This window comes from Ictidomys tridecemlineatus, chromosome 2 (assembly GCF_052094955.1).
Source record: "Ictidomys tridecemlineatus isolate mIctTri1 chromosome 2, mIctTri1.hap1, whole genome shotgun sequence".
NCBI classification, from domain to species: domain Eukaryota; kingdom Metazoa; phylum Chordata; class Mammalia; order Rodentia; family Sciuridae; genus Ictidomys; species Ictidomys tridecemlineatus.
Window position 1 is genome coordinate 144,787,074 of NC_135478.1, and position 19,775 is coordinate 144,806,848.

Here is a 19,775-nt window from a genome sequence, read left to right on the forward strand (position 1 = left end):
AACAAATGAGACTTTTAGTGGCAGCTTTTGTAAATAAATGATAGTGCAGCCCTGCCTGCACTAAAATATTCTCTTTGAAAGTTAATATAGATTCTCATGACACCCTGAGGCCCTCTAAGCCAAAATAGCCAGAATCAGAGCCCTGATTTCTCCTAAAATTCCCTCAAGTGATTTGGACAGACATGGCCACAAGCCACAGGATGGCCTCAGCAGCTGCCATGCCTCAGTCACCACCCATGTACCTGGAACCACCCAGGCCCTGCTGAGGGGTGGCCCGACCTGGGCCCAGTGGTCATGCGGTCAGAGTGGTGAGCCATGTGACAGGCACCTGGAGCCCAGAGCGACCTCCGAGCAAGTCAGCTCCTTCCTGCCTGTTCCTGTGATCCATGCCGCAGAATGCTCAGACCCACAGCCAATGGACCAGGACCAAACTCAACAGATTTATCAGACGGTTAATATCAGAGGAATGAAATAATGGCATTTGTTTACTCATTGTTTTAGTAGGAGACCAAAGACGAAAAAAAAAAAAAAAAAGATTATTTGTCAAAGTCTAAAGCTTACAATGAAGAGAGATGAGGGAAAGATTTAATCTGTTTAACTTATTTCGGCCTGCATGCTTTTTCTCTCAATCAGGGAGACTGAGGGCCCTGGAGGGTCTGAATTATACATCAGGGTTTTCACATCACTTGGCTCACAACAGACACACCCTATGTTTATGTGAATCTAGACACCATTTCTCAAAACCTCAATTTCCCACGGCATTTTAATCTATCATATACCCAACGGGAGAAAAAGCAAGTTATTTGGAATATTAACATTACGTTTATAGGGCTTTCCAGGATCACACTAGCTTTGGGCTGAGTGAATGTCAAAATCAGCATGCAACGAGCAGACTAATGAGCACATTTTTTCTGTAAAATATAGACTCTCATTCATTGTATCCCAGCTGATGACTACTATTTAAATCAAATAATCAGGGCACTTACCAAAGTGTGATGGAAACATATTAAGTAGCTTGGGACAACAGTTATCTTAGGGAGGCTGAATATGGTAAGGAAATAGAAATCACTTCAATCGCACAGATACTGCTGATAAATTAGGTAAAAGTGATTTTCCATAAGATCCCACTGTACCACAAGGGACAATTGTGTTTTCTGGGCAACAAACCTCACCCCTGTGCAAAATCTTAAACTGCACAGCCCACTCTCCTGCCTCAGAATCCAGCAGATGGAGGATGGTGGGATATCTGCTGCCTGGGTGAGCAGTTTTCTTGACCAGAATGGCTCACAGGAAAGTAACCAGGAACGTACAGGAAACAAAGGGAGGGAAGTGTCACCCAGATGCAGAGGATGAAGGCCATCTGTGTGACGTCTTTACTGAGCCTCTGATGTGACTTCACCTGGCTGCCATGACCTTTTGCTCCTCAGAGGTAAACAGGAGAATTTCTGGCAACCGGGTGCACCTGTCAATTGAGGCCAGCTGGTTGGGGTGTACAGATTTTCCTGAAAGTCTGTTCTTGGCTCTGTTGAGGAAAACCTGGCCTAAGTCCCTTCCTGGCCAACGATACATATTTAGATGGTCTCCAAGTGGTTCGGAGGTCCCACTAGGTGTCTCAGGAGTAGCCTTGATCTCATCCCTATAACAATCCAATCAGCTAAGATATTGTTTGTTAAAAAAAAAAAAGCATTACAAATTAAAAAGTAATAAATAAATGCTTGACCACCTTTGCTGTGACAGGATTGGGAATTGGAATCCGTACCCCATGACTGACCATGAAACCTGGACAGCCACTTTTCTGTAGCTCACAGCTTCCCCCTGGAGGCAGGAGGGATCCCATTACATCACTGATTTAAAAACTGCTTCACAGGGCCTTGGGGGTCTGATCCAGAAAGCCCAGAAGGCAGGACCTCCCTCCCCACTTCCAATAAGGTGCCTTCCTTTCTTTGGTTTTGTATATTGGGCTTCTGCATGAGATGTCTTTGTATTGCCTTGTTTTTAAAATTCTGATACATGATCAATCAAAAGTTTCTTTCTGACTCCATCCAACCACAGAGCTGGATGTGGTTGGATGGAGTCAGAATTGTAATTCTGGGCTCTCTCGAGAGCCCATTCTTTGAATTACAAGATTCTACTAATTAAGACGGGGTTGTGGCTTCATTCCCTCATATAGACACGTTTCCATCTACTCATTCATTTATCCCACAAACACAAAGGGATGCCTCATTGCGTCATCAGATGATAACATGAAGTTCAGGGACGCAACAGTAAACAGAGGCTGTCACTACCTTGGCTGCCTGGGGAAACAGATACTAATTAAAGAAGCACATGACTACTCTATTACCCAGGAGACAAACACACACAAAAGAAACCCAAGGGGCGCCATGAAAGCCAGTAACAGCAGGTGCCTAGGACTGAGGCTGGGGAAATCAGGGAAGCCCCCTCCCACCCAAGGAAGAGCCTGCCACTTGCTGTCCCAACTCCAACGCACCTAGGTTAAGCTGAACCCAACTCCCACTTTGGCCTGAATGATATGTCACAGTACACTGCAGACTAAGGCCTTACTCAGAACCAAAGAAGGAAAGTCTTACACCGGCAGGGAATGGAAAATTTTAGTATAACCAAATACTATATTATTAAGTACAGTCTTGCTAAAAATAGCCTCATATGCCTCGTGTTGGGAGGAGGGAGCACAGGGGACGACTTGAAGCTGGCACAGCCACAGGCTCCGGAACAAATGAGCGCAAAACAACCACAGGAGCGCAGCACGCCCCTGGGCAGCACGGGGCTGCCCAGGCTGAGAGCCGTGGGCCCTGCCAGCACTGGCTTTGGCTGTTTCTCCCCATTTTTTTTTGACCCCTGTCACCTTTGCAGGCCCATGAGTGTTGCTCGGATGCCTTAAAAAGCACGCACCTTGTTCTCCCTGTAGAGAAATTCGAGATGCAAAACCTTGCGGAGATCATTCCTGCTGTTTATGCTGAGATCAGAGCGTGGGCGTTCCTGGTCCATGATCACACACGTCTTCTTTAAGCCCTGAGGGGAGAAGGCTGAATCACTCTTCTTCAAGTTAAATCAAAACCTTCCGTTCTCTGACGCAGGGTTTAAACAAAAACCAACTGATGTTGATTATGATCATCCTCATCTGGCCAGCTTTTATGAGGTGACTGCAAGTTAAGAATTCATTTTTACATAACCCAGCCTCACAGCTATGATTTCCTTACAGTGGCCCTGTGGGTGCATCGGGCTTCACCACGGATTCCCTACCAGTCAAGCCCTTTGGACAGCAGGTAAGGAGTGACATCCAGGTAACTGATTCACCCAAGACCAACTCAGGGAGCCCGGAGTTTGGCTGTAGATACGTGGCTATGGAATATGAAACTTCAAAAGTAAACGAAAGAAAAAAACATAACAAAAGGCCAACGTTCACTCCCTTCACCCCTGAGATGGATTAGGAGGGGGCAGGGTTGAGGGACCCATGACCACACAGTGGAATCACATAGCAGGTCTGATACCCCCCCCCCAGCCTGTGAGCTTATGATTCTGGAACCCAGGCCCATGGGGAGCCCAGGGTGAAAGTTTTACTGGGTCACCAGCACAGCTGCTGCCCATCATCCCACCCTGAATGCCCAGAAACCTAGGTTCTGGAGACGATGAGGGGGGGAAGCCCTGTCCCCAGCAGGAGCCTGGGTTCTTCCTTTGTGCTGCTGCCTGCCTCTTCACCAGCCACCATGACCTCTGAATGGCTGCAGGATGGGGACATCCTCACAAAGGGCAAGGCCTGGGTCAAGAGCATCTCTTGCTCCTGATGGATCCCGGACCCCCCAGCGCTAGACAAGCCTCGACTTCCCCCCAGCCTTTGTGTTCAGAATTTTGTGGTGCTCTACCTGTTGGGAAAGCACCATAAAAGACCAACCCCCCCCCACCCGGCTTGCCATGCATTTAGGTAAGATGGTCAATTTTGGAAATCGAGGTACACACATGACCTTGAACCAAAGATTGAAAAGGAGCACCTAGGAAGGGCCAAAGAAATATGGATGTGTGCAGTGGAGACGAGGTGGCCAAGCTGCATGAGGAGGGAGTATCCACTGGAGGGAGAGGCAGGCCTCAAAGCAACCACTGCATCTCATCAGGCCTGCGCCATGGCTTCCCCACTGGTCAAAGCGATGAAGAACGTTCTATGTGAGCCTTCCTCTTTGATGGATATCTCTTCATGTTCAGCAACCATTCCAATTACCAAATCCAGGTTCACTTACTCTCCCCCATTGTGATGCACACCAACATTTGAAAACCACTAGGGTAGGGCCCCAGGGTGCTCTCAGGAGTCAACTAGCCTTCAGTCCCATCCAGCCACTGAATCTGCATTCACTCGACAAACATTTGCCCTGAACCTACTATGTAACAGGCTGTCCTAGATGCAGGAGGTACAGACGGAGAGAGAGCTCACAGTCTGTGGGAAGCAGACCGTTGATGAATGGTATGCGCGCACCGTGGGCAGCGGCTCACCGCACCACTGTGGAAATAGAACAGGGAGGGTGAACGCAAAGACAAGGCACAGTGTTTCACTGAGCATCATTCCTGAGCTCACTCTTGTCTCCTGACTTCCCCATCTATGAGTTGAAGGGAAACCCTAGTCTACTAGTCCAACTGCTGGAGGCAGAAGTGAACAAATCAAAGTCCCACCCTCATACAACTGGCATTCTATAGGGGAAAAAGACAAGTCTAATATGCTGGGGGTGGGACATATATAATATGAGTAGTGAGACAGAAAGGGCCAGGCAGTGAGTGGCATGGAGAAGGGTTGCTATTTTATAAAAGGTGATTAGGAAAGGGTTCATTGATCAGATGACAACGTAGCAGAGATGGGAGGGAAACAAGAGAACAGGCCATGCAGACACTTGGGAGAAGAGTGTTCTAGGCAAGGAACAGCAGCTGCAAAGTCCCTGTGACAGTTGCAAGTGCCAATGCATCTAGCATCTCACAGCCAGGGAAATTCTCAGAAGGTGAGATCAGAGAGATCACCCAGAGCCTGGAAAGCAAAGATCATCTTTGCCATCCTTCTGATGGGACATAGGAGGATTTGAAAAGAGGACCATAGGGGACTAACATTTTTAAAGGAATGTTGGCTGCTAGGTTAAAAATAGAATATAAGAGGCAGGGGATTAAGCAGAAACCATTTAGGAGGCTACTGAACAGTGCCATTCCCATGAAAGGTGGGAGAGCGTTAGTCCGGGGTGTTTGCATCATTAGTGGTAAGAAGTGGCTGCATTCTCTATGCCCTTTGATAGTAAAGCCAACAGATGAGCTGATGGGCTGGACGTGAGGGGCACGAGGAAAATAAGAGTCCTTTACTATAGGGTCTACACTAACTCTAGTGTCAGAATGCAGTTGAATTGCGGGAAACTCAATTGGTGTCCGAAAAGTTGAAGACCTGGTTGGGGGAAAAACTCACAATTTAGCGTTGGAAATGTTGTGAGTGAGAACATCACTGTACATATCAAGTGGAGATGCTAATTAGACATCTAAGTGGAAATGCAGCACTCGAAGTTGGAAAGAATTCAAAGGATTCAGGGAGAGAGCAGCTAAACATAGGCATTTGGGAATTGTCAGCACATTGATGGTACTGGAATCATAAGACTGCATGAGATGCCTCAAGAATGAATGAAGAAGAGAAAGAAAGGGAAGGGAAGAGGGCAACAGACTGAGCCTTTGAGCCACCAGCGTGCACTGCACAGGTCAGAGAAAGGAGGGGCGACCAGAAAAGACCCGAGAAGGATCCACCAGAGAAGGAGGAGGAAGAAACAGGAGAAGAAGAAGCCAAGAAGAAGGCTGAAACCAACTGAAATAAGCACAATTGTTAGATCAAGAAAGGCAAAATGGAAAGCAGTATAAAGATTTCTTGGAAAACTGGAAATGGAACCACCATTTGACCCAGCTATCCCTCTCCTCTGTCTATACCAAAAGGACTTAAAAACAGTATACTACAGGGATACAGCCACATCAATGTTTATAGCAGCACAATTCACAGTAGCTAAACTGTGGAACCAACCTAGATGCCCTTCAATAGATGAATAGATTTTTTTAAATGTGACATATATACACAATGGAATACTACTCAGCAATAAAATAGAATAAAATCATGGCAGTTGCAGGTAAATGGATGGAGTTAGAGAAGATAATGCTAAGTGAAGTTAACCAATCCCCAAAAAAAACAAATGCTGAATATTTTCTTTGATATAAGGAGGCTAAATCATAACAGGGTAGGGAGAGGGAGCATGGGAGGAATAGACAAATTCTAGATAGGGAAGAAGGATAGGAGGGGAAGGGAGGGGCCATGGGGTTAGAAATGATGGTGGAATGTGATGGACATCATTATCCAAAGTACATGTATGAAGACATGAATTGGTGTGAATATACACTGAATACAATCAGAGATATGAAAAGTTGTGCTCTATATGTGTAATAGGAATTATAATGCATTCCACTCTCACAGAAAAATAAAAAATTAATTTAAAAAAATATAAAGAAAGAAAGGCAAGGAGCCCAGTGTGGTGGTGCATACCTGTAATCCCAGGGTGGCTCAGGAGGCTGAGGCAGGAGAATTACAAGTTCAAAGCCAACCTCAGCAACCCAGCGAGACCCTGTCCCTAAATAAAATATAAAAAAGGGCTGGGGATATGACTCAGTGGTTAAGAATCCCTGGATTCAAATGCTGGTACCAAAAAAAAAAAAAAAAAAGGCAAGGGGTTTAGAGGTCAATGATGACCTTGACAGTGGTCTCCATCAGTTGGTGGGAGAAAAACTTTTGATTCAGATGAGTCTGGGAAAGTGGGGAGAAGGGTTAGAATCAAAGCATACAGTGTTTTTAGAGGTTCCATTATAAAAGGGAGAAGAAAAAGACTAGTAGCTGGGGGGACTGGGAGTTAAGGTGTGGTCCTGCAGGAGTGTGTGCATACTCAGCAGAGAAGGAACGTGTGTGGAGAAGAGCACAGTGGCAATCACTAGGGCTGTGTCCTTGAGCTGCGGCAGGGAGCAGGCTCCCTCGCAGGGATGTCCTCGCCCAGGGCCTGGAGAATCTCTTCCCAGGAACAGGATGGAGTGCGTGGCTCAGGAAGGTCAGGAAGTGTGGGGGTGGGAGCCCGCGGGACATAGCTCATTTCTCATGACGGACTCTGTTTTCTGAGAAATTAAATGGGGAAGGAGCTTGGGGTTTGAAGGAAAGAAGGTGTAAGAGAAAGAGGTCCCTGTAAGGACCAGAACCTCTGAGGAATCTCAGGGGTGAGTGGCTGTGGATTTAGAGGGATGCTGTCAACATGGAGGTGTGTTTCTCCAATCCCACTCAGCTCTGCAGGTGCAGGCATGGAGTAAACCGAGTTGAATTTTACCCAGACCAGGGGAGTACAACAAAGGGAGAGAAGATCAAGGGGGTGGAGCCTATCATAGAGCAGGCAATTTTAATGACAGGTGGGTAAGGTATGGGAGGAGCGGCGGTAAGGCTGGGGGACCATGAAAGAGCAATGGAATCAGATGCAGGAGAGGCTGGAGAAGGGGGAGGAGCTGGACATAGAACAGGTGGGATGCTTGGAACTGAGATGATGGAAAGGATGCTTGGCTGGTAAAGACACTCCTAGGGTGTGACTGTGAGACATGGTGACAGAGGTCCAAGGGAGGCATATCTCTGCCACAGCGGGGCCACAGACCCAAGTGTCAACTCTATGGATGCTCGTGTCACCTGAAGACTGTGATGAGTCTCCCTGAGGAAAGACCACGCTTGGTGAGTTCAAGCAAGCCCACATGGCTGGAAGGTGGTAGAGGCCATGGTCGAGGAGGTCCAAGGGGCAGCCAGGACATGGGCAGCCAGGACATGGGGTGCCGTGTGGCCTACTGAGGCTGGGAAGCCGGTGGAGTGTTTGAGGAGTGATGTGGTCTGACCCACTCACCCTGGGCAAGTGTCTCGGCCTCTTGGTCTCACAACAGTCTTGCATGAAAAGGAATGCTGTAACTCCCTCTCTTTCAGGACTGCCTTAAAGATTTGGGAAAACAAACAGGCATCTAGAAGGTGCCTGGCACCCTGGGAATTCTTTGGGTCATGACTGTTGGGGACCTGCGTACACAGAGCCCTGTGAGGAGCTCAGGATCTCCGCCCTGGAGCCGACGGCGCTGAGAAAAGCACAGCCCTGGGCTGCAGCTGGCTCTTGTGACTTTCTGAGTGACTGGGGCCAACACCTTACGACTCTCAGGACCTCAGTGTGTACAGATAAAACATGGAAATCAGGAATCTGGGAGGACTGGACAATCCCCAAGGTGCTATCCGGTTTGGGGGTCAGCTCTGTGGCTCCACCTAGGAGGTGATTCAGAGGAGGTGATTCAGGCAGATGTATTGACTATAACACGAGCACCAAAGAGAGAACACAGACCAGGATCAGTCCAGCTAGAGTCAGCTGAGGAGCGCTCAGGAAGAAATGGAATTTGGGGTGGGCCTGAGTAGATCAGGGGAAAACTTGGACGGGGAAGGAAGAAATGATGTTGGAGGGTAACCTGGGGTCCAGCTATAGGGCACCCTTGGCTGTCAGCAAGGACTATGGGCTTCATTTGTACCCAGGAAAGGAAGGGCATGAGGAAGCCTTCTAGGCGGTTTCGCTTAGTCCAAACTTAAAGGATGGTTGTGGTCAACCTCCTAAGGTGTGCCACAGATAATCCAAGGGGCAGCCAGGATTTGGTGATGGAAGCTCAAAGCCGATACAGTGACGCTAAATGCATTTAAATTTTTTTTCAAAATAAAGCAAATTATAAAAAGCCCACAAAAATCACTTTCAAAACAGGTGGGTATCAAAGATGGGGAAGCAGGTATGAAGTTAAATCCCTATGTGTGCATTGTATCTACTCATCAGATATAATGCTTAGGAGCTGCCTGTGTGTTATTGTCAACCCTCATCATGAGTCTGTGAAACATGAGTCTTAATTTTCCCATTTTAGAGCCAAGTACACTGAGGCCACAAGTAATGTGCCCAGGTCACACTGCAAACTAGTAGCACGTACTTGAACCTCTTCCATCTAATCTCAAAGTCCTTTCTCTTTGCTCTATTTGACACATTGTGTGTGTGTGTGTGTGTGTGTGTGTGTGTACGTGTATATTTCCTTTCCAGACAGGTGCCCCATAAGCACAGAACCAGCAGCATATAGCTCTTAGTCACTTCATGCAGAATCAACTATTGGACGCCTCTAACACCACACACACACACACACACACACACACACACACACACACACACACACACGCTTGCACAAAAACAGACACACATCAGCATGTGCCTTCCTCACCCAAATCTCCATCTCCACTGTCAGGGTGGATTAGACTAAGGACCTTCTCAACTTGTAAACACTTTGCAAACTCTCCTGGGACAAAACAGGAGGGAACTTAGACAATCCCCCTACAAAAGAAAAAAGAAAAAATGAAGGCCACAGCCAGAATTCCTGCTGTGGACTTAAAATGGCTGAAAGGTTTGACTGTCCAGAACTTTCCTCAGCCCTTGGGGCTCCTCTGTGGAAAGCTCCTACCTAGGGGGACACGTCTTGGGGGTGACTGGCCAGGGAGACGGGCAGCCAGGCTCTGGTCCGCTTCCCCATCTTTGCACGAGGAGCTGGCTCAGCCCTGGAACTACCCCCCTCCCCACCCAGCTGCTGCCCACCCACTGAGAGTGGATGCCAGGGGAGGGCAGAGGACAGGGGGACCCAGCCCTGCCTGGCTGAAGCCAGGTGACCACCACAGAAATGGCTCCTGGGAAATGTAGTTTCCCCCTAGTTTCCTGGGAAAATGGCGCTCTCCTGGGGGCATCCCTGAAGCAGGCAGCAGGCCAGGAACGCTCCCTCCCCGAAGGTACTAGGGGCACCCCCACCCCTGGCTGCCCTCCAGGGCTGGAGCCACCACGTGGGCTCTGGAGAGGGCGAGGGGTTACCTTCCTGTTGAGGAACTCCCTGACCAGGGAGGCGGCCACCTCCTCCACGAAGAGGGTGTCCATGCTGCCAGCTCTGCCCACCAGGCCACGGTAGGCCGCAGCCCCAGGCCCCTCAGTCCGTTGGGCCCAGTATGGCCGCGTTGCCGTGGTGACGGTGGCATCAGAGCCAGCGAGAACTCCTCCCCTTCCCTGGGAGCCAGCAGGCTGGGAGGGCGGAGGAAGAGGAGGAGCCTGCTTCTAACTACTGCTGCTCTGCAGCAGGAGGACACAGGGAGAGAGCTGGGCTGCAGGCTTTCTGTGACTCTGGGCCTGTCATTGTGGGTGGCCTAGCACAAGTCATTGCTCCAACCTGTGTCTCCACCTCCCTAAACACCAAAGGGAAAGCATGTCCGCCTGCCTGTTCCTGGAAGATTAAAGCCACCATGAAGCACTTGGTTCACTGACCCGCCTGGCTCTGTGACCTGGACTATGGGGCAAGGAGGCCGGGCTTTGCTTCCTGAGTGCTGCAGTTAAAGGACATGTCCCTTCAGCCCCCTTGGAGCCAGCTTTCCCACAATGAGACCCCCCATGCATTGAGCACCAAGAGCTTGACACACGTTACCTCACCTTCAAGCCTTACAGCTTCCTGGCAAGGGGGCTACCGCCAGCCTCATTCTCGAAAACAAGACCCTGAGATCCAGAAAGGCAGATTTTGCTGGAGGCTATGCAGTTAGGGACTGGAAAAGCTGGGGTTCCCTCAAAGCCCCTGTCTGCCCAGTGCTGTTTTCCCCAAACTCAGGAGCTTGGTACAGCTTCTCAGCCGTCCCCACAGCTGCTCATCCGACGCTGTATGCTGTATGCAATTGAAGGGCTGATGTAACAAATGCCGAGACAGTGTGGTTTCAACAGCAGGTTCATTGCTGCACAGTCCTAGGGCCTAAAATCCAACATCAACTTGTCGTCAGGGTTATTTCTTGAGGCCTATCCCCTGGGCTCCATCCTCCCTTGGTCTTTCCATCTTCCCTCTGTACATATCTAGGTCCTAATCACTTCTTCTTATAAAGACATCAGCCACATAGGACTAGCCCCCCACCCCCACCTCCAGAATGACCCAGTTTTAACTTCACTGTCTCTTTAAAGACCCTATCACCAAAAACAGTCACCTTCTGAGGGACCAGGGATCAAGAATTCAGCACCTGAATTTGGGGGACACACTTCAGCTCACACATGTATACTGTTACTTACGTGTGGTTTTCTTTAAACTGACGTTCCATGTTCTAAACTTTCTCTTAAAAGGAAAGGATTCCTGTCACAGGAGAGCAGGGAGTTGAAACTCTACCCTGGTTCTGGTGTTCCAGCACAAGAAAATTGGAAGGCAGACACCAAAAGTCATGCAGGAGACCTTCATTATAAGTGAAAGTAAAGAGAAAGTGAGGTGAAAGTAAAGTAAGAGCAGAGTGAGGCTCCAGCAGAGAGCACTCTCTCTCGGGAGAGAGAGTGGGCCGTCTCTGAGCAGAGAATGATGAAGGAGATGACGCTGTCTCCAAGTTTATTACTGTTCGATGTTTACCAGGAGACCTGGGGCCACCTGCTGCACTCTTTGCCAATCAGGTGTTCAACTCCTCCGTCACGTCAGGAGGTGGGGTCTTTGAACTTAGTTTGTCCTCTCCAGAACTGGCCTTCCTATTTAGAGGGGGCTTCATCTACAAGTCAATCCCATGATAATGTGGTCACTGGAGTCAGTAACTGATCAGAAGTTACCTTAGTGCCCCTGGGCTACTAAAGGAATCTCCCTTCCCAGACAAACCCAGACACCCAGAGCCATAATTCCTAACTTCACAGCAACATCAATGGACCCTGTCAAGAGTTAGTCCCATTAATCCTTTTTCTTTTGACATATTTTCCCATTAGCTCCTTTGCTTCTGTTTATTTTCTACAAATAAACTACCACCCTTCGCTTTCTTATCCACTTTGAAAGTAGTTTAAAGAAGACCCTAAAGAAATTTAAAGGACATTTTGGGACATCGCTGTGCATTTCACTGCCCATTGTTAGTTACTACCTAACATACCCAAGCAGTAATACCAACAAAACCTTGGGTTTGATTGCTTATTAAATCATATAAAGGAAATACAAAACCAGAAACGTATGCATGTGACTAAAATCTTGTACCCACTTGAACCTCCTCCATGGAGCACAGGTACCGCACTTGGGAAGCCACCATGCCACACTATGGTCTCCCAAGGAAATCGCTGCAACACGGCAGACAGCTTATCTTCGCTGGCCTCCACTGCTTACACCGACTGGGCTCTCTGAGAAAGCTCTTCGAGCGCTCAGAGGGTACATGTGTGTAAAGCAGGGAGGGGCAGAGCTGCAGTAAACAACACGATGCTTATCCAGGGGATTCCGTATCCCAGGTCCAAAGACACCTCATGGATGTGCAATGATAAAGAAGAGCACAGGACAGATTTAGCTCAGGTAAGAGATTACATATGGCAGACAGTCACCTTCTAAGGGACCAGGGATCAAGTCAAATATGTGATCAGTCAAAGCGAGGGAAGAGGCCCCTCCATGGAGAGCAAGGTGAAATTGGGGCAAAGAGAAAAATTCACTCATTCATACGGTCACTAATAAATATGAATTAAACCCCTCCGTGTGCCCAGTGTATGGGTGCCATGGATGTAGCCGAAGTTTTTCTGCTTTTTGTTTTGTTTTTGCAGTTCCAGGGATGGAACCCAGGGCTTCACATGTGCTAGGCAAGTGCTCTACCACTGAGCCACATCCTAGCCACATCCTAGGCCAACAGTGCATTAAACACTGTAAAACTGTGCCTTCTTGGAGAGAGAGGAGTGGGGACAGACAGAGGGCGGCAGAGGGGTGGGGGGAGAAAGACAATGAGCACAGCAAATGTTTTTAAAAAGTCAGATTTAAATGTGGGGGGGGAGGCACAGAAATAGAGGAGATTTTGGTGCAGATATTCCATTTTTTTCCAAAGTTCATCAAGTAAGATTGCTTATGTTGTACTATTTCAGCAAATATCTGACAGGAGAGGGTGTGAGCTATGCAGAGACTTGCAGGAGGAGCACTCCAGCCAGTGCAAAGGCCCTGAGATGGCATCCAGCCCAGTGGGCTTGTGAAATAGGAAGGCCAGAGGGGAGCAGAGAATGTGAGAAAACAAGAGTCCAGCCCTGCAGGCCTGTGGCCAAGAGAAATACTTTACCTTCTACTCTAACTGGGAACTCTTGGAGGGTTTGGGGCAGAGGAGAGACAAGATTTTGTCTCTTGCAGGGTCCTTCTGGTCTTACATTGAGAGTAGATTGTAGAGGGACAATCAGGGCAGCGGGAGACTGGTACAGCAACCATCAGTGATCCAAGTCCAATGCAGCTAGACTGCGAGTGTATGAGTGTGAGTGTGTGTGTATGTGTCTTACATTTTCCTGGCTCTGGAAGTTTCTACCATATCGGAATGGAACAAGGAAGCAAGAGAAGTGCAGGAATGTGTTCTTCTTCCAGACACACAGCTGGCTCCTTGGGGTGCAATAACTTTAAGGTGTCAAGGAAAAAAGCCAATCTTGTCAGTGTGGGAAGGCCAGAAGTGATCCTTCCAGAACTCTGGGGAGAAACTAGATGATATCATAGGTTCCATTCTTGTCCACAGATTTTCTGCAAGTCATCCTGACTGCACACCACTGTGTTCCCGTGAGCGGGAACATTCCCCCTGAGCATCGCATGGGAGCCCTGCTCTCCCGCCTGAGTGTGAGTGGTGGTTGAGACCCTCACAAAAGACTCTTTTTTAAAAACATGCTGGAGTTACAAGCAAAAAGGTCATTAAAATAAGCACCCAGTTATTATAAGTATCTCTGTGTGTTGGCGTCACATCACTGCGACGAAATACCTGAAATAAACAACTTACAGGGAGGAGAGGTTTGTTTTGGCTCACAGCTACGGTTTCAGTCTGTAGCCACTTGGCCCTCTTGCTTTGAGCCTGTGGTAGCACAGAGCACCATGACAGGAGCACATGACAGTGGAGTCTTTCGCCTTGCAGCATCTGGAAAGCAGAGTAAAAAGATGGGCCAGGGGCCCATATCCCCTTTGAGTGCACGCCCTCAATGACCTAGCTTCCTTCCCCTCAAGCCCACTTCCTAAGGTTCCACTACTTACCAATAACACCACAGGCAAGCAACCAAGCCCTCAACACCTGGGCCTCAGGGGTGCAGCGTGGGGGGGGGGGGGACATTCAAGATCTAATCTGTAGCAATCTACAGTCATTGAAAATGAAAAACAAATGCTTTTCCAAATACCATAGACAGGGATAAACCAACAGAGCATGCAAAATAAATAAGCATTATAGTGCATGTTTGCCCAGTACCCAGGAAATACAATTTCTCCACCCCCACATTGACTCCAAACCAGATTTAGCCAAGATGGGCATTAGCCTTACTCGCTCTTGGCAGTCCTTTTCATTCACCATCTCAGAAAATCAATGAACTACATGCTGAATCTTAGCAACGAAGTTGTGAGTGAAAAAGTGAACTCCCAAAAGATTACAGTGTTCATCAGCTTTCCATAGCTATGACACAATACCTGAGAAAATCAACTTAAAAGGAGGAAAACTTTGTTTTGGCTCCTATTTTCAGAGGTTTCAGTTCATAGTCACATTGTTTCATTGTTTTGGGACCATAGCAAGGCAGAACATTATGGAGGGGACCACAGGGTAGAGCAGAGCTTCTCACTTCATGATAGCGAGGAAGGAGAGAGAGAGAGAGAGAGAGAGAGAGAGAGAGAGAGAGAGAGAGAGAGAGAGAGAAGAGGGGTCAGGGTCCCAACATCCCCTTCAGGGACATACACCCAATGACCTAACTTTCTTCCATTAGGCCCCGCCTCCTAAAGGTTTCACCACAACCCAATAGAGCCAGAGGCTGGTGACTAAATCTTCAACCCAGGGGTCTTTCAGGTACATTCAAGATCTAAGATATAGCAAAACACATGTACACACAGACAGCACAACATCTTTGTGTAAACTTAAAAACGTAAACCACTGGCATCATTACTTGTAGGGAAATACAGTTTCAGGAAAGCTTTATAAATATAATATCAAGGGAATAGAGGTGACATGACACAGGACAGCAGTAGTCAGGGGAACCCATACAGGTGAATACAGGTCACTGTCAGTGTGCTGGGTATCACGAGGGCATTTGTTTCATAAGCATTTGTTCTATCATTTCTGTTTATCCTTTGGTTAATAAATGATGGCTTTGCAGAGACCAACAATGACAGGACGCCACGATCCAAGATGTATTATGTATAATCCTATGTATGTATTATGTATTAATCCCCTAAGGTACAGAGGAAAAGGAGGGAAGAAAATGGAGGAAAATTCAGTGGACATCATATTGCAAGGACAGTTTAGATGTTCTCAATATCAGACAGCTTTCAGAGGAGAAAGGAGTGTGTGTGTGTGGGTATGGGGGTGTGTGTGTGTAACCATACACAGCCCAATAGAGCTGTGGCTTGGTCCATCTATTAGCCAATGAGTTCCTAAGTTTGTGTGAGTCTAACCACAAGGATCTATGAAGCCCCTGAATTCTGCCTGGTGCCCAGGCTGCATGAGGTATCTCACGGGACTTGGAAGAGGGAGGTGAGGCCTGCCACATGGCAATGGGGCAGAATTTCTAAAACGGTGTGAGGATAAAGGGGCGCCTCCTACAGGATGCTCTAGAAAAGGGACTGGCCAAATGGATCCCCTCCAACCCAAGGTTCCTTGAGGCAAGGGCAGAGCTGGGTATTTAACTGGGCCAGGGGCTTTCCAGAGAATAAAAGCATGCACGCTTGTTCCCATAACCATGCCCTCTCCAGGGTCAAGATCTAACCAGGTGCAACATATCTGTACCAGCTGGGTGGGAAAAATATTTTTAAAGTCCTTTTAGTGACTTCATCTGCAGAGTTTCCCAGTTGCCTGGTCACCAGCACCCAGAGGTCAGAACAAATGGTTCAGCCAAGGCCATTATGTGTGTTAATCAGCTTTTTGTCACCATGACAAAAGACCTGGAAAAAAAAAATCAACTTAAAGAAGGAGGAAATGTTTACTTTGGCTCAGGGTTTCAGAGGTTTCAGTCCATGGTCACTTGGCTCTCTTGATCCTGGTCCTATGCTGAGGCAGAACATCATGGTGGGTATTATGATTTAGATATGAGATGTCCCCCCAAAAGCTCATGTGAGAGATAATGTAAGAGAGTTCAGAGTGAAATGATTGGGTTATGAGAGCCTCCACCTAATCAGTGCATTAATCCCCTGATAGGGATCCACTAGTGGTGATTGTAGGCAGGTAGGGTGTGGCTGGAGGAGGTGAGTTGGTGGGGGTGTGCCTTTGGGAATTTTGTCCTGTGGTGAAGGAAGCTGTCTTTCTCTGCTTCCTGATTATCACGTCCTGAGCTGCTTCCTCCTCCACACCCTTTCACTGTGATGTTCTGTCTCACCTTGGGTCCAGAGCAAAGGAGTCAACCATCTATGGACAGAGACCTCTGGAACCATGAGTCCCAAATATACTTTTCCTCCTCTAAAATTGCTCTTGTTAGATCTTTTGGTCACAGCAGGGGGGAAAAAACTGACTAAAACAGTGGGAAAGATATGGTAGAACAGAGTTGCTCACCTCATGGTGGCCAGGAGGAAAGGGGATGTGGACGAAATATACCCTTCAAGGACTTGCCCCCAGTGATTGACAAGCTCCAAAAAGGCCCCATCTCCTAAAGTTTGCACCACCTCCCGAGAGACTCAGGCTGGGAACCAAGCCCTCAGCACATAAGCCTTTGGGGTCATTCCAGATTCAAACCCTAAAACCTGGGCAACCTGAAGGAACAGCTCATCCACACTTTCTCCCTAGCACATCAACCACCTTCTAGTCTCTGCTCCTGAGCAGTGTCCCTATGGCCGCCAACAGGAGATTAGAGAAGGAAGGAGTCCCGGGTCCTGCCAGGATCCAGCAAAATGAGATGTGACAGCCTTTCTCTCAGCAGAACACCTCCAGTCACTCAAGAGGAGAGCCCAGCGTCTACCCAGGTCTGTGCACAGGGGCCACCCAGGCAGAGGTAAGGGGGACAGGGGCATCCCATGGGGCTTTGAGAATGAGTCTACTATGTCCAAGATGGATGTGTCATTCTCCTCCCCGGTGACAGTAAACTTCATGTATCAGCTTGGTGAGGCCATGACACCTATTTGGTCAAATGCTGGTCTAGGCACCACTATAAAAGGAATTTTTAGATGAGATGAGCATTTAAATCAGTAGACTTTGAGTGAAGTAGATTATCCTCCATAAGGGAGCTGAGATCCTAATGGTCAAATTTGTGCATGAAGGTAAGTAATGATAATAACAGACCTCATAACCACCGAATAAAATAGGAATTCTTGAGTCCACATTTAAAGACAGAACTTTGGAAAGTTCCTCCCTACATTTGAATGTTAACTAATAAATGTGGAAAGAATGACAAAATTAGCAATCATTAGTTGGCAATCAGAAGAATCATTCATGCAAGTAAGAATTGTCAATGAATGCTAAAACTAGCAAATATGTGATATTTATAGAATCAAAGTATATCTCTGTAAGGTACTGCTGAATTACAAAAGGGGAAATATTTACTTCACAGTGGAGAAGTTTGGCCAGACAGCATAAAACCAAGTGATCAAAGCGACCATCACCAGCAAGGAGACAGTCAACATCGTGAACTCTGAAAGAGACACAACACCACTTCTGGGGTATTCCTGCCTAAGTAACAACAATAAGGTCAAAGCAATGTCGTCAGTGACTTTCAAAAGGTGAAGGTTTATTTGTCCCTGGTGGCACTTCATATGACTAGGGACCCATTTCCCCACCACAGGTGAACTTGACCTCCTAACCCAAGATAGCAACATCCACGATCCAAGTGCACCGCATCTTAAGGAAATTTTCTGAAAGCCGGCAAGAAGATGTCTGCTTCCTCCCCTTTGGTCAGAGCTCACTCACTCAACTGACCTGGCTGCAAAGGAGACTGGGAAATGTAGTCTTTATTTAGGGCAGTTGTGTGCTCCGGCAAACAATCCTAGTACCATGAAAGAGTTGTGGATATATAACAGGCAGGGGAAGGCAACTGGCCATCTCTGGCAAGCGGCTGTTCTTTTGTTCCAAATCCATGTGTCTTTAACCTCCAGTTCTTCCTATTAGGATCTCGACTCATGTCACTCAGTGCATTACCCCACACACGGCATACCTACATGTGCAAGAGCTCAGAGCCACCTCCTGCAGCCTTTGATCCTCTAACAGGCCTGGGTCTGTCTCCTTCCTGTGCCTACTCACTATTTTAAAGTCTTAAGGTCATTTCCTTTAGAAATCGCAGTTTCATTTGGAAATGCCTCCCAGTCTTTCTGCTGCCTAAGCTGCTGTGACCAGGATGGCCAACTTTTGTTCCTTTCCTTTATAGATAAGCAAATTAAAATGTCTCTGCTAAACAACCACGTCCCCTGACCTTACCCTTTATCAGAGCTGTGGGGGAAAGAGTAGATTTTGAGTTTTTGAACTTAGCTGGGAGCCACAGATAAGCCGCACTTCTGCACATGAGCCTAAGAAACGCTGATGGCCTAGAATGCACCAGGGGGAGAGGCTGTGCTCACAGATAAAGGATGCCAGCCATGGGTCACTTGTCACAGATTTCCTTCTCATCTTGCCTTTTCACTGTAGAAGAACAGAATGGCAGCTTTAGCGGTTTAAAAGCTAACAGGCTATGGTTTTGATTGACACGCAATCACTGTGTGACAATCAGAATAATAAGAATAACCATTCATCCAAGCAAGAATTGTTGATGAATGCTAAAACTAGCAAATATGTAAGCTCTGCTTACTGACATTTAACCATAGAGGCTTGCAGTGGCTAACAGGTAGCTGTAACAGATAACTGCAGGAGCAAAAGCAGGGAACAATAGAGTGGACCAGAACAGTCCCCCTTTAGGCTTAGAGCAGTAAAAGTCCCTAAGTTGTATGAGCAAAGAGTCCCTAGGCTGTTGGCAAGCCTATAAAGAATGTAAGATGCAACCTCCAATAAAATTGCACCAACTCTCTTGCCTCGATGTACCCGAAACTTGCTTATGTATAAAAGTTAAAGCTCTGCTACACTCAGGGCTCAACCTCTGGGAATTATCCCTCTGGGCCTTGGCACCACTAATTAAGTTTTGCTTCTAAATCTCAATGTCCTGGCCCTCATTTCCTGCTATACGGCCACCTCCCCAGCTCCACTCCTGTAAAGATGTGGGGTGGGGAGGTTGGGAAAGCCACATCCTTTTGAGCCTATGTTATCATTGTGAAAGTGGCTCTCCAAGTCTGGCTTAGTATACATGTGACTTGATTCTCCTGATGTGACGGAGTGGCAGGCTGGAGTGGGGGTACCACCCAGAGTGTAGAATCTGGGATTCTGTAACCAACAGCCTGTATCATCTGTCTTCTTATTCCACTCTGGGACCTTGGGGGCTATGGCTGGCACTTAGTCAACGGGTTGAGTAAACTATGAATATTAGTATAGGTGTGTGCTATCTGACCCCTGCCTCCAGGGCGGGCACTGAACAAGATCAGCCCTAGTGAAATAAACACTCAAAAAGGGGCCAAGGAGGCCAGAAGATGATGGATTCATGCATATCACAGAGGAGAGGGTAGAGAGGACATGTCATGAAAGAGTCCAAGTCAGAAGTGCCCCCAAGGAGAGATAGCAAGGGATAAAACTTTCCCTGGATGAACCACCAAGAAGTCCATCATGAATCAGAGGTTCCCAGTGTGGAAGAGAGATGGGGGGGGGCCTTCTCTCCTCAGAGGCTTGGGGACGGGTATGTGCA

The 19,775-nt window shown here is 47.7% G+C and overlaps 1 protein-coding gene across 5 annotated transcripts in view; it reads right to left on the bottom strand.

Moving 5' to 3' along the window:
• Mindy4 (MINDY lysine 48 deubiquitinase 4) overlaps positions 1–11,310 on the bottom strand; it is a 112,541-nt gene extending 101,231 nt beyond the window's left edge. The window contains exons 1-3 of one of the 5 annotated variants that reach the window (XM_040291815.2): positions 9,951–10,121; positions 9,316–9,425; positions 2,911–3,030 (exon numbers count right to left, since the gene is read on the bottom strand). In XM_040291815.2, coding sequence (XP_040147749.2) covers positions 2,911–3,030; positions 9,316–9,327 — 132 coding nt within the window. In that variant the 5' untranslated portion in view covers positions 9,328–9,425; positions 9,951–10,121. Of the gene's footprint in view, positions 1–2,910; positions 3,031–9,315; positions 9,426–9,950; positions 10,132–10,556; positions 10,576–11,174 lie in introns of those variants that run through there. The other 4 variants (XM_078039897.1, XM_078039898.1, XM_005319168.5 and 1 more) reach the window with 4 other exon arrangements.
• Between the last annotated feature and the right edge of the window lie 8,465 nt (positions 11,311–19,775).